The following is a 12,275-nucleotide window of genomic DNA, read 5'->3' on the forward strand; positions in this document are numbered from 1 at the left end:
CAGCACACCAAACAAAGACTTCTCGGAAACACAGCCCTCTTGGCACTGGACTACGGCAGGTGTGTCTGATCCTCTGGGCTGAACAAGCTCTTGGACCTGTCTGCAGAGACATCCCAAGAAGGAGCATGGTTCAGCAGAGCAAGGGCTGATGAAAGGAGCCAGGTTTGGCTGCCAACAGTTTGCACTCAGAGCTGAGGGTTTTTTGAAGAGGTTTTTTTTTCTATTATTTTTAAGACCAGGACAAACATTGTCCGTTCATTAACCATATCACATCCTCTCCATGTGGCTTGCCTCTTTCTCTTAAGAGCTGAAAAAACAAAGCCCTGTGAGGACTTGTTGCTGTAATGGTAAAGGCTGAAAGAGCGCACGGAGGTAAAGAAAGAAAGGGAAAGCAGCCACAGAGTTTCATGGAAACCTTCTCATAACTTCTGCAATATTATTTCCTAGCTTCTCTTCAGGGACACATATCTGGATACACACCAGCACACGGTCACTTGGTGTGTGGTCTGGTCAGCCAAAACTCCATCGCCTGCTTTCTTCACAGCCTGCATCCTCTCTGTAATTAAATAGAGCTGCCTTTCCTCTCACCAGCTTTCTAAAACCCTTGAAGAAGCTGAAGGGGGGTTGAAAGGAGGAGGAAGAGGTTTTGATTGTTTTCCTAAAGGTACTTTCTCCTACTGACACCTCTATTTTAGGTATTTTTTGAAAGACATCTGTATTATTTCCTTTGAAAACCTTTTATTTCTCAGAAAAACTATACAGCCTTGTCCAGTTTAGAGATTAAAAAAACCAAACAAAAACCAAACAAAACCACAACAAACCAACAACTAAAAAACCCCTGTCAGGATACAACACATTTGTGTGTGTGTAACATAACAGGGAAAGGGGAAACACACAGGGGGAAGACAGCCGCTCAAGTTTTCAGCTTTCAGGCCACATAAAGCTACTCATTCTATTAGGTGTTGCAGCTCTAATTCCCAAGAATGTTTATGTACATGTTTTGGGGCCATCATCAGTGGGAAAAGAGCATATTGTTCAGATGAAGTATAAGCAAAACTGGTCTACCCAACCAGGAACCATGTCCAAGCAAATTTTCCATACCTGAGACTATAGGACAACCCTTGCCTCAAGTCATGGACTAGAGCTGGGATGAGCCAGGAAGGAGCAAGGACTTGCAGGTAAAAAAGCAGTCAATGAAAGAATTCTTTCCTTGTCTTCAATTCGTGATGCCTCAAAACTCAACACATTGCCTCTAAGCTCGTGTGTCATGTTTAATGTTCTTTCCTGGAAACATGGTATGTGTCACAGCTTTGGTTTACTCAGATCTGTGAGAGCTGGTCAGACTTTCCACTGAGTGGGTGTCAGCGGGTGGCGGTGGTATTGTTCAATACCATGATATTAAGGCATGCTGTATTGCTCTGCTCTTAACTCGCATCTCATTACTGCGGGGCACTATTCATGCATTAGAGACATGAATTGGCTCGATCTTATGGCCAAAACCGTACTGTTGTTATCAGGCATTTACTGCAACACAAGGGTCTCCCTGCAGCAGAACGTGGACTAAGCCCCCTCTGATAATCTGACACTCTCTGCCACAGAGAAAGCAGAAAGGGGTAAAGAAATAAACGCGATAATAAAACTGCTCTGGGAGTCCATAGCCAGCCGAGGCCAAGCTTTTATCCGCTCAGTCTCAACACGTGCCACAGCTGGAAGAGGGGAGGCAGCTGACCCGCACAGCTGGAAGGGAACAAACCACAACAGCAGAAACGCACGCGGCCTCTGGCTGAGGCACAGGGACAGAGCTAAGGGAAGAAAACTATGCAAACGTGTGGACGGACCCCACAGCACAAGGCACGAGTGCAATAATGCAGGTGTGGGAACTGGCTCTCCTGGCAAGGCAATTTCCCTGCTGTTTCAGGGTAATTATGCTGCCAGCTGGGTATCTTTCCACATCAGGACACTGTTGCACAGCCGTAACCTGCATCTGCTTGCACACTGCCTGGCTAAGCGGGTGCTGTCAGTACTTCGCTTTACGATCAGACAACACCCTGACTCACAAAATTACCTGAGAAGAGGCTCTAAGCTCACATGAAGATAACCCCCCCCCCATTTCACACATATTTCCTTGCTGTCATAGCTTGCTCAAGACAGCTCTCTCTGAGTTTATTTTCCATTCTAATTAGACAGCACTTCCTGCCTCTCTCATTAACTCACAGCCACTTCTGATCGCAAGATTACTGAAGTCAGTAACGAAGCAGTGAAGTCAGATCCAAACACTCCCCACCCAAACATTGCACGGGAAAAGCTGGACTTTTTCCCTTCCGCTGTGTTGCTCCATAGCGTGAGAAGCTGCGGTCGGTCAGAGCCGTCTGAGAGGCAAAGGGTCGGACTGCTGGGATGTATTCCCCAACACCAAAGGAAGCATTAAAAAAAAAAAAGATAAAAAATATAAGGCAGCTGCAAACCCCCCCTCTCTTGCCAAGCTAAGAAATGACTGCACTTGGCAGAGAGGAGCGCAGGTTCACGTCCGGTGGCAATTACAAAGGGGGGAGAAATAATGCCGAGAAGGGGTTTCATCTGAGCGGTTAAGGCAAGAAGGAGATGGTAGAGTCTCACGGGAGCTAGTCGGCATTGCCACGCTGCCCTGAGCTGCCAGCAGCTCCCCCAGCACCTGGGGAGGGACCGAGGTTCAAACCGCGCTGGTGTTGCTCACGTCCTGCTAGAGGTCTGTGCCCTGCCAGGTGGAAACGCTCTGTCCATTCTGTTGTTTGCACAAAGTTTCTCTAAACACAGTGCTGGTCAAAGAATTTATAAACTCACTGGAGTTTCCTAAACAAAATTAGGGTTGTTTAAATTAAACAGAAGCCACCACAACAGAGAGGTCTCTGTTACAAGCGCCTGGAGAAACCTTTGCAGAGTTATTTCCCTGCAAGGCACCAGCTGGATGGCGCTCGTGGAAGGTTCATGCCCTGAACCCACAACCTGCTCCCTTTATCTCAGGGACTCCTTGCATCAACGCTACCCTTTGCCTCTTCCCTTCAGTTCACCTTCAGAGCGTTCTACCCAGCGCATCTGCTCCACCGCATCGTAAGGGGCTACATTCACAAAGACCACGGGCAAAACCGCAGCTTCCCTTTCTGCAATTGCCTTGGTCCCAAGGAACACAAGAGGACTTTAAAGGTGACGCACACCACACTGCCTGGGAACGCAGCCACCGTGAGCCTGGTCTGCTAGCTCACCCTCTGATGGAGGTGCTCCTGGGATCCCCTGCAAGCACAGAAAAGAAAGTCTCTCCCAAAGGCAGCTACATTAAGTTCCTTTGAAACTGGAGTAAGATTCATCCCTGCTGGGATTGAACATGCTCTTCCCAGAAACCTAAGAGGGCTCGTTATCCTCCCTCCTCTGGCAACGATGGCTCTGGAAACACCACATGCCACGAGCAGAGTCGGCCCTGGCAGGACGGGGGCACGTGCAACCCACAGGGATGAACAAACCGGGGAGGGGGGCACGTAGCGTGTGGCTTGTTAGCACAGCCTCTGCGGCGATGGGGACAGTTCAGCGACCCTTTAACTTCAAGTGGTCCCACAGAGAGGTCATCTCTGTGCAGCACCTCTCCCCTTGCACGCACATTAGCTGGAGCAGGGTGTGCTGGAGAGTCGGAGACAGCCCCTTCCTCCAGCCCTTCGCTGCTGCCTGCTTACCTGACAGAGAGAGTGAAATCTCCTGGGTTGCTCTTACTGGGTCGAGCCAGAAAGCTGCCATGGACACCCCTGGTCAGGAGCAGCTTCTCTGCCTCGATTCCGCTGATGTTGGGATGAAACCACCTGCAAAGTGCAAATGTGACATGTGAAACGATAATCAGCCTGAGCCTGCCCTGACGGCCTTCCCTGCTGCCCGAGGGGCAGACACCACCTTCCGACCCGCACAGAGCCCCAATCCCACCCAGCAGCACACCTGCCTTCCTCCCCACCACGTCGCAATAGCAGCTTTCACGCAGAAAAGCCCTCCGTTCAGATGGTACCGTGGAGGACGTCTTCTCAGACACCCATCAAGAGAGGTCTCTCCCCCAAAGGACTTTGTCCTCCTCTCCCTCTGCTCTAGCAAAAGCGAGAGCCCTGCAAGCTTTCTGCAGCACAGACAGGAGATTCCCTCTCTGGAGGAAACCGCTGGCTGAGAAAATTATTTTGACTTTTCTGGCTCCAGGTCTGATCCTGGCCGGCTGCTTCCCACCCAGCACCTACCATGCTCATACCCTCTGAGCTGTCATTGCTGGCTAATGACCTGGACCCAAGAAAAGACCTGCGTCCCTGAGGGCACTTAAGGCATTTCTTTAAGGGCTTCCCAGCATGCTTCATGGCAGGAAAAGAAAAACAAAAAACCAGAAAAAGCTCCAATATCAAGCGCACTAAACCTCTCGTTCGCCCCAGCAAGAGCACAAGCCTCAGGCCTTCGGTCTCTCCTATTTAAAGTCTGTTATGAAGAAAGGATGCTCAGAGCTGGAGAGAAGAAAGGCTTTCCTTTGAGCCTCTCTGGGAAGGAAAGGCACGCTCTGGTCCGCAAGACGCTGCGGCAGCGACGAGCCCTCGTGCTACGAGAGGATTTCTTAAGCGTCGGTGCAAACGGCACAGCGAGCGCATGTTCCAGCATCTCCCTCTTTGCCCAGTCCACAGAAGATGACAAATCCGCTCCAGCCCTACCTAAGGCAGCTTTGGTTCCTCAACTTCAGGCAAAGCAGCAGCTTCTAATTGTCATAGCTCGAGGTGCGGTGCTGCAGCCGCCTTTCCCAAGAGCGCAGAGGAATATGACCCCAACTGCACAACTGCTGTGTCAAAAGCAAAGTTCTCTGCGCGGGACCAGCGCGCAGCCAGGGGAGCAGCGGCAGCAAAGGAAACGCTGCTGTGCACGCTGCTGGAAAGCAACGGCGCAGTTGGTGTACGTGTGTAACAGGACACAGCAGAAAAAGGAAAGACAGACAGCTCACCCTAAGGGGAAAAAAGGTTTCATCATATTGTGCGCTGCTTTAATGTCATCTTTGTATTTTAAGTGTCATCAAACCATCTACTGACCTCATTTCTGATGCTATCAGTCTTGATCAAGTTTTCTTGATGGAAGCGCAAGAACTGGTGTTTCTCCAGGCTTTAATGTGTACTAAATATGCATACTAGACCAATGATTTCCCATGCGGCACCAGTTTTATGACTCGGTATTTCAGAAGCCGCTGAGAATCCACTTTCTAAATGCCAGGCTCTTTTGAGTAATCTCACAAGTCGCACAAAGAGCGCCCCAAACTGAGAGTCACTCAGTTCTGAAAATATTGCTCAGTTTTAGATCATGCTCCAGCAGATATGTCTGCACGGGACTGCTGTAATATTTTTCATGAGCAAAGAGGAGAAGATGAGCCACAACTAACTGTATGGTAACAAAGCTAGCTTCCTGCGTGTTTCTGGGCAAGAGAATAGGCTGCACACTCGAAACTCCCTTCAGAGTAAAGGACGATGCTGTAAGAGTTCCCGCATAGGTGGACAGATCTGCGGCACCAACTCTGAACCAAACCACTCGAAACCGCAACGCTGAGTTTTCCAAGCAAAGTGCAACGCGGGTTCTCAAGAGAAGCATATCTGGAAACATTTAGTAAGCGAGGTTCGTGTATACAGCTGCCTGTGGATCAGATTAGCTAAGGCACTGTCGCCCCAAAGGGTTTGCAAGTTCATCTCGATTGTTGCAGAGAAGCGCGTAGCCAAGCATCTCGCCAAGTGCCTGCGTTAGGAAATACACCCAAAGACTAAACCTACAAACATAAGCGCACGCACACTCATTAGAGTGTGTTTGTCTCTGACATACACATAGAAAAGGTCAAGAAATGTCACCATCTCCTCCACAATTTGGGATTTCCTCCCTCCCACCACAAGCCAAACAGTTTTGATTAAAGATCCTTGAATTCTGGAGGAGGAGAGGTCTATTAGGGAAGGGCCACGGAAACAGATGGTAAACAGGAATACCAGAGTTTCCAAGCCTTGTATTCCTGACATCACAAGAGTGACACCCTTCCATAAATCCACCGTCTGCTGGGCCAGCACTTAACTGTGCCGCAAAACCGCTACTGCCGTAGGAACGAACGCCTCTAATGGAGCTTAATGGTGCTCAGGGACAACGCAAAGCTGCCAAAGGCCGCGCATAACGTTTCCGCTGAATGCCTAATGGCAGTAAAACCACCACTATATTGCTAGCCAGGACGTAGTAGGAAAAACCTAAGGAAACATCTCTGGTGAAACAGTGGGATGACAGCTATGGGGGGCACGCGCCCGTAGCTGCGAGCACACGCCGGTTCTGAGAACAGCCCGGTCCGTGTGACAGCAGTGTCTCCCGAGGGTGCACGCTCCTCAAAGGTGGCCACGAAAACAGGAACCACACACCTCCACACCACCCCTCGTCCCCCTGTCACCCAAGGCTCCCACCTAAATACTTGTTGCCCTGGGACGCAGTAGCTCAGCTGGAGCCGGACCTGAGTGATGCTGAGCAGGGACAACTTTGTGTAGGTTGTCAGCGTCGGGAAAAGGGCAGAGGTGCTGGGGCTAGAAATCTTCCAGCACCCGAGGCGCTGGGCTGCCACATGGAAGAAGGCAACAGGAACAAAAGGACGTTACGTCCAACCTCCCTCCAGGTGGAAGGATGGGTGCTTGGGAAGGGAGGACCATAACGCTCTTCCTCTTCCACTGCAGCAGCTGTTGACCACAGCTACAAAAATCGATTCCTATCAGTCCCTTTGCAGCATCTTTTTCTCAGTGAAGTACTCCGAGGAAATAGCAGGGGCCACTTACGAACTCCCTGCAAACACTCAAGTGTGGGACAGCACAAGCAAGAGAGAGGGAAGGAATATATTGGGGGCAAATCTGTCAACTTTGAAGTTTTCTTTGTGTAACTAAACAGAAACCTAAATGCTAAACGCCCTTTCCCTTCATGACTCCCACCGCTTGGACAGGACCCAACTCATACACACACACACAGACCGCTTGTTATTTAGCTTGAGAGAAGCATAAACAATGAGCTGAGGAGAAAAACCTTTGCAGTCCTCACAAACAGAAGAGGGAGGAAAGGCAATTTCCAAATCCAGCAGTGAAAAAAAAAAAAAAAGGGGGGGGGGGGGAAGCCCTCTGCAAGCATAGGCACATCTCCCGTGGATTTCCAGAACAAATAGAACCTCCTCGCACAGCTCGTCTTTGGAGGGCACGTATTGCTTGGCACTACCTCGCACAGGCTGCCTTCTCGGGCCAGGGAAGACACTACAGACCTGTGGCACGGAAAGGCTATTTTCAAATTCAAAGTCATCTCCATTTGGGAATTCTGGTCCTGAAATTGAGCGCTTGCTCCCCGGAGGCTTTTCTGCCTGGACCACGCAGGAAATTGCACCCATGATGTTTGCTGCAGCGCACATCCTCAACCCCTCACGCAGCTCAGAGACCTACAAACGACTTAAACCCCACGTCTCCCACGCAGGGACTTAAACCCACCCTCACAACTGGTGTTCTGGCACAACTCTTCCCAGGTCCCAGCTCACTCCCTGTTCCTGTAAACAGGGGAATAAAAAACAACAGCAAAACCAGCCAAAACCGAACTTAAGGCTCTTTGGCTCACAAAGGTTGCCCCATCCTGCTCACTCCGCGTACACCAAGTGCCTGCCTGCTCTAAAGCTCTCTGCCGCTTCATCCTGTGAGTAAAGGCACAACCGCCGCAGCCGCTACCTACCCCGAGGTGCTTTTACCAATACAACTTGTTTTTCTCCCGACCCAGAGTAAGCTGCACTTGCAGAAAGCATCTTTAGAGCCGTTTTTCATTATGGTTTGTTACTGAAGTACATTTGTTGGTAAGCAAAACCACCCCACAACAGAGCAGACAAGAAGAAAGCGCCATCCCACGCATCTCGCGCTAAATGGCAATACTCAAACCTGCGAACGGCCTCAGACGGTCCCACAGCCTGCAAGCTCCAGCCCTGCGTTGGAGGAGCGAGCGCCACTCGCTTGCAGGCGAACCCTGGGCTTCAGCTCAGACCTTCTGGACTCACAAATTGTTTATTTGAAGATCTGTAGCATTCTGAGAAGGAAAGCAAATAAAGAGGATCCAAGCTAGATCCCCAGCCTAAGGGAAAATGAAAAAGCAGCCTTATTTTTTTATTTATATCACACCATTGTTTCAACGTCAGCAAGTGACAAGCATTGCTGTGCAGTAGGTCATTCAGGCAACCGCTCAATTCTTAGTGCTTTTTGCAGAACTGAGTCACCCCTAAAGAATTGCTTTAAATAAGAGTGGGGATTTAACAACTTTTCATCTCTATTGCTACAAGTAAATATATACTGTCTACTTCAGGCAATACTGCTTTCCTGCAGAGAAATGCATTTCCCTTCCATCATTCAATCCACCTAAAAAAAAAAAAAAAAAAAAAAAATCTAACTTAAATGAAAAAGCCACCCGCAAGTGCTTTTCAAGAACCAAAGCTACACAAAGAAATTTATTAAAATAAACAGAGAGAAAATGGAGAGACTTGTGTGCAGCGGTAAGTCCCCAGCACAGACGAACAGAAAGACAGTGCTTGGGCTGCGGGGGGACAGGGAGCACGACTCGGTCAGAAGGGAAACCAGCCCCGTTCGGGGGGATTGCGTAGGGTGCAGGCTGACCAGGGCATCACAGCACGGCACGCTCAGGAGCGGAAAGCTCCCGTCTTGGGATAAAACAGAACAAATAGTTGAGCAACGCCGTTACACCCTCAGAAATCTATAAACCAAGGCATTTTTAAAAGCCTAGCTGGGAATCCTGGTATTCTAAACAGCTCCTGCAAACATCCCATGGATAAAAAGCACCACAACCGAAATGATACGTCTGAAATGATTCAGAGGCCGCTGACTGTGGCATCGGGGAAGCAGGGTGCCAGCATCCCGATCCACCAGCAGATGAACTCATGGAAACGACTGTCTGAGGTACCACAGAGGGATACAGCTCCCAGCTGACACACGCTGGGGCCAAAGATCCTTTAACCTATAGACAAACAACAAAGTTCCTAAGCGAGGTCCCAAAGGAGACAGAAGCAAGTTATTCCAGGTCAGTACTTTTTTTTTTTTTTTTTCTCCCCTTCTCTGACACAGCTCAAAAAAGGTACAGAATGCATCTTGCACAGCAGGCAAAGCTGCCAAACGCACACGCTGGCTGCTGAGACTCACGGACCGGCAGAGCCAGGACGCCTACCCCAGAATACCGCGCACACGAAAGCCAGAGTCGCCACTGACGACTTGAAAAGCAGTTGCCACAGGGCTTGGGAACAGCATGTGCCCCGGGGTTTCACCGCACTTATTTCGGGGCGTCCCCAGAGCAGCCGGCACCAGGTGCACATCTGTTGCAGCCCCTCCAGTGCCTGAACTGAGGGCCAGTTTAGCCCACCGTCAGCAAGAGAATTCTGAGCATTCGTAATAGTAAAACTTCTTTTTGTTAGGCTTGGAGAGGATCAAAGCAAATGTGGCTCAAGAGACAACGCCTACGCACTCCGTGTGTGGTTAGCACTGTTGGGTTCAACACAAACTCCAACCCAGCAAGCTGAGCTGGTTCAAGAAACTGGAAAAGGGGGAGGAGGGGACCAACCGCCACCAGACTTCCCTTCTGCTATGCTACAGCCTCTCGACACCAGCCACGAGCAAGGGTCAGTGCTCACAGCAGAGGCTGTCGATACGGGGCGGGCGGACCCCCGGTTCCCCAGGCAGAGCCACCCCACCTCAGAAAGGAAGGGCAGGATGCAGACCCTGTCCTTGGAGGCAGCCAAGAAAACAAACAACTGAAGCTTCTTCTTCTAGCAGAGAAATGAGGAGGCTGACTTGTGAGAGCAGGCGTACCTTGGGGCAATGCAATGCTTTGTGAGACTAAATTTCCTATTCAGCAAATAGGAAGAAATCTTCAGAGCAGCTGAAAGGATCCAGACACCTATTGTCCATTTAAAGGGAGTATAAATACCCATCAGTTCGTGTTTGCACACAACAGAGACGTTCCTTTCAGCGCTGAACAGCAAAGGGTACATATCACTTGAGCTGTCACAACCTAGCTGAAGCCGGGACAGTCACAGAAGCAATTCACTCTGTAAAGTTATTAATCCTTAGAATGGGACTAGTAGGTGCAAACTTCTGGGCTAAGTGAACGCTGCTGTCCGAATCCTGCGAGAGACCTCTGGTATGGTGGAGGAGGAGGAGGAGGAAGAACACCCATGACTCAGGATCCTGGCTTGGAAAAGAGAGAAACAGCCCTTTTTTTGAGGAAGATTTACTTAGACTGAGACTCAGACCTTGCTGCCTCTGGGAACGGCAAAGCTCTGCGCAGCACGGTTTGCTCTCCACAGCTTGGCTGTGGTTGGGGACTATCATGCCCAGACACTCAGCAAGGCTGCTTTGGCCTCTCAGCTGCCTGGCAACTTGGCCAGCCGGGTTACGGTAGGAGACACAGAGCTAACAGTAATATTTAGACCCATTTGTCCAAGGAATGCTACCTGCTGAAGAGACACCAATACCTGTCACGCTCTATTTTGCAGCGGGTCCAGCAACGGTGTACCATGTGGTGACACCGACACAGACCCGCCTGCGGGATGTCACCGAGCGAGATGCTAAACCACTGGCCATCAGCAAAAAAAATCCACAGCAAGGTGCTTGCATAGCATGGCATTTCCCAGGCCTTCTGGGGAGAAAGAAAAAAAAAAAGAAGAAAAAAAAACAAAACAGACCTTCCTAAAAAGATAGAAATAAGTAATTCCATGTTAGTTGAGCAAAGGTCACACTTGTCCTGTGACATTAAGGCTTAATTTAGCAAACTGTGCATTTACTATACAGCAAGGCTGCTGTTGGTTGCAAGATGCTTCCATACTGAATTATTAGCGTTCACATCTTCATTGAAAGCTGTTCTGTGCAGGCCTGGCTGCATAAAAAGCATTTCTCAAACCTGACAGAGCCGCAACAGCCTCCTTTGTTGGTTCTAGTCTGGTTCAATTCAAATCCCATCAGAAGAATCATTATATCAAGCACAGCCTCAAGGGAGTGTATTAAATAAATATACCCTGCAAATCTATTCAGTTCTACATACAGGTAAATACGTTCATTTTCCTAAAGCAATTAGCATCGCGACAGCTAACCGTGCCAGCGCACATCATCTAGTATCCCCCAAGACTTTTGTAAGCAGCTATAAAATAAACAAACAAAAAATTCTTACTACCTTTCTAAATCAGCATACCCATTTCCATAGCAGGTACAGAATTGTGTGTTGCATCCTCTGGGGTGCAACAGTCACTTCTATAGCAACCGGCTTGTTTCCTTCCCTATATATTGCAGGGAGCATTTCCCTAATGGATCCCACGCTCCAGTGAGAAGGGTTAACTGCTTTCTCCGAGAAGGTACACACCTTATTTTCACCAAATTCCAGTAGAAGCTAGTTGTCCTTCGGCTCATTTAAAGAGTCCCAACTTTTATACAAACCAAGTTCCCACCACTAGCACGAACAGCCGACGCAAAGCAAACAAGGTGTTTACGCAGAAAGCCTGGCCTTGGTTTCCACACGCAGAGCTGTTTGCTCCAACGCTTAAAGACAAGGAACAGCACGAGCAACAGCGAAGAGCAGATGGACTGGTTGCTGAGGCCCTGACCCTGAACAGAGGTTGCTCCCAACAAGGAGGTTCACAGTTTTCATCCACTTCTCAAATTGTCTCGGAGAGAAGGATGGTGCCTCCAGCCTGCCCACAGCCTCCGCCGATCACTCATACGGGCAGGGCAGAGGGCTTTCAAGCCGCTCCATGCCCCTCTGCCAACGGGGTTTGACACCCAAAGACCGACCCCAGTGATGAGTCTGGGACGGAGAGGCGCGGAAGCCTGGGTCACGCCGCACAACCCATACTTCACGTGATAGCGTTGAGGTTCCCTGGTTCTTGACCCTTCAGTAAAAGTAACACAGGCTCTCAGAGTAACAGTACAAGAGCAGGTTAAAACCTAGAGCCCTGGTCCTGCATAGCAGGGCCCAGGCTGCCGGCCCACCGGCAAGCCCCAGTGAAGCCCCTGGTGCTGTTTTCAACAGCTACCAACGCTGCTGTGAAGGATGACGGTGGCTCAGCCTTCATGCCTTGCTGCACCATGCGACTGCGCTGCAGGAACTGCTCACACCCCCTGGCAGTTCGGATATCAAGCCCTATCCCCAGCGGAAGCCCTCCCTCCTTGTCTCTGGAGAGCCACATTCCCTTCCTCGCACCCGCTGCCTTCTCGGCAGCT

At 49.9% G+C, this 12,275-nt stretch overlaps 1 protein-coding gene across 2 annotated transcripts in view; it reads right to left on the reverse strand.

Moving 5' to 3' along the window:
* LOC104634450 (tyrosine-protein phosphatase non-receptor type 11) overlaps positions 1–12,275 on the reverse strand; it is a 52,669-nt gene that overhangs the window by 15,802 nt on the left and 24,592 nt on the right. For both annotated transcript variants that reach the window (XM_075773333.1, XM_075773334.1), the window contains exon 2: positions 3,702–3,824. In XM_075773333.1, coding sequence (XP_075629448.1) covers positions 3,702–3,824 — 123 coding nt within the window. The remainder of the gene's footprint in view (positions 1–3,701; positions 3,825–12,275) is intronic.

This window comes from Balearica regulorum, chromosome 21, assembly GCF_011004875.1.
Source record: "Balearica regulorum gibbericeps isolate bBalReg1 chromosome 21, bBalReg1.pri, whole genome shotgun sequence".
Taxonomy (NCBI): Eukaryota; Metazoa; Chordata; class Aves; order Gruiformes; family Gruidae; genus Balearica; species Balearica regulorum.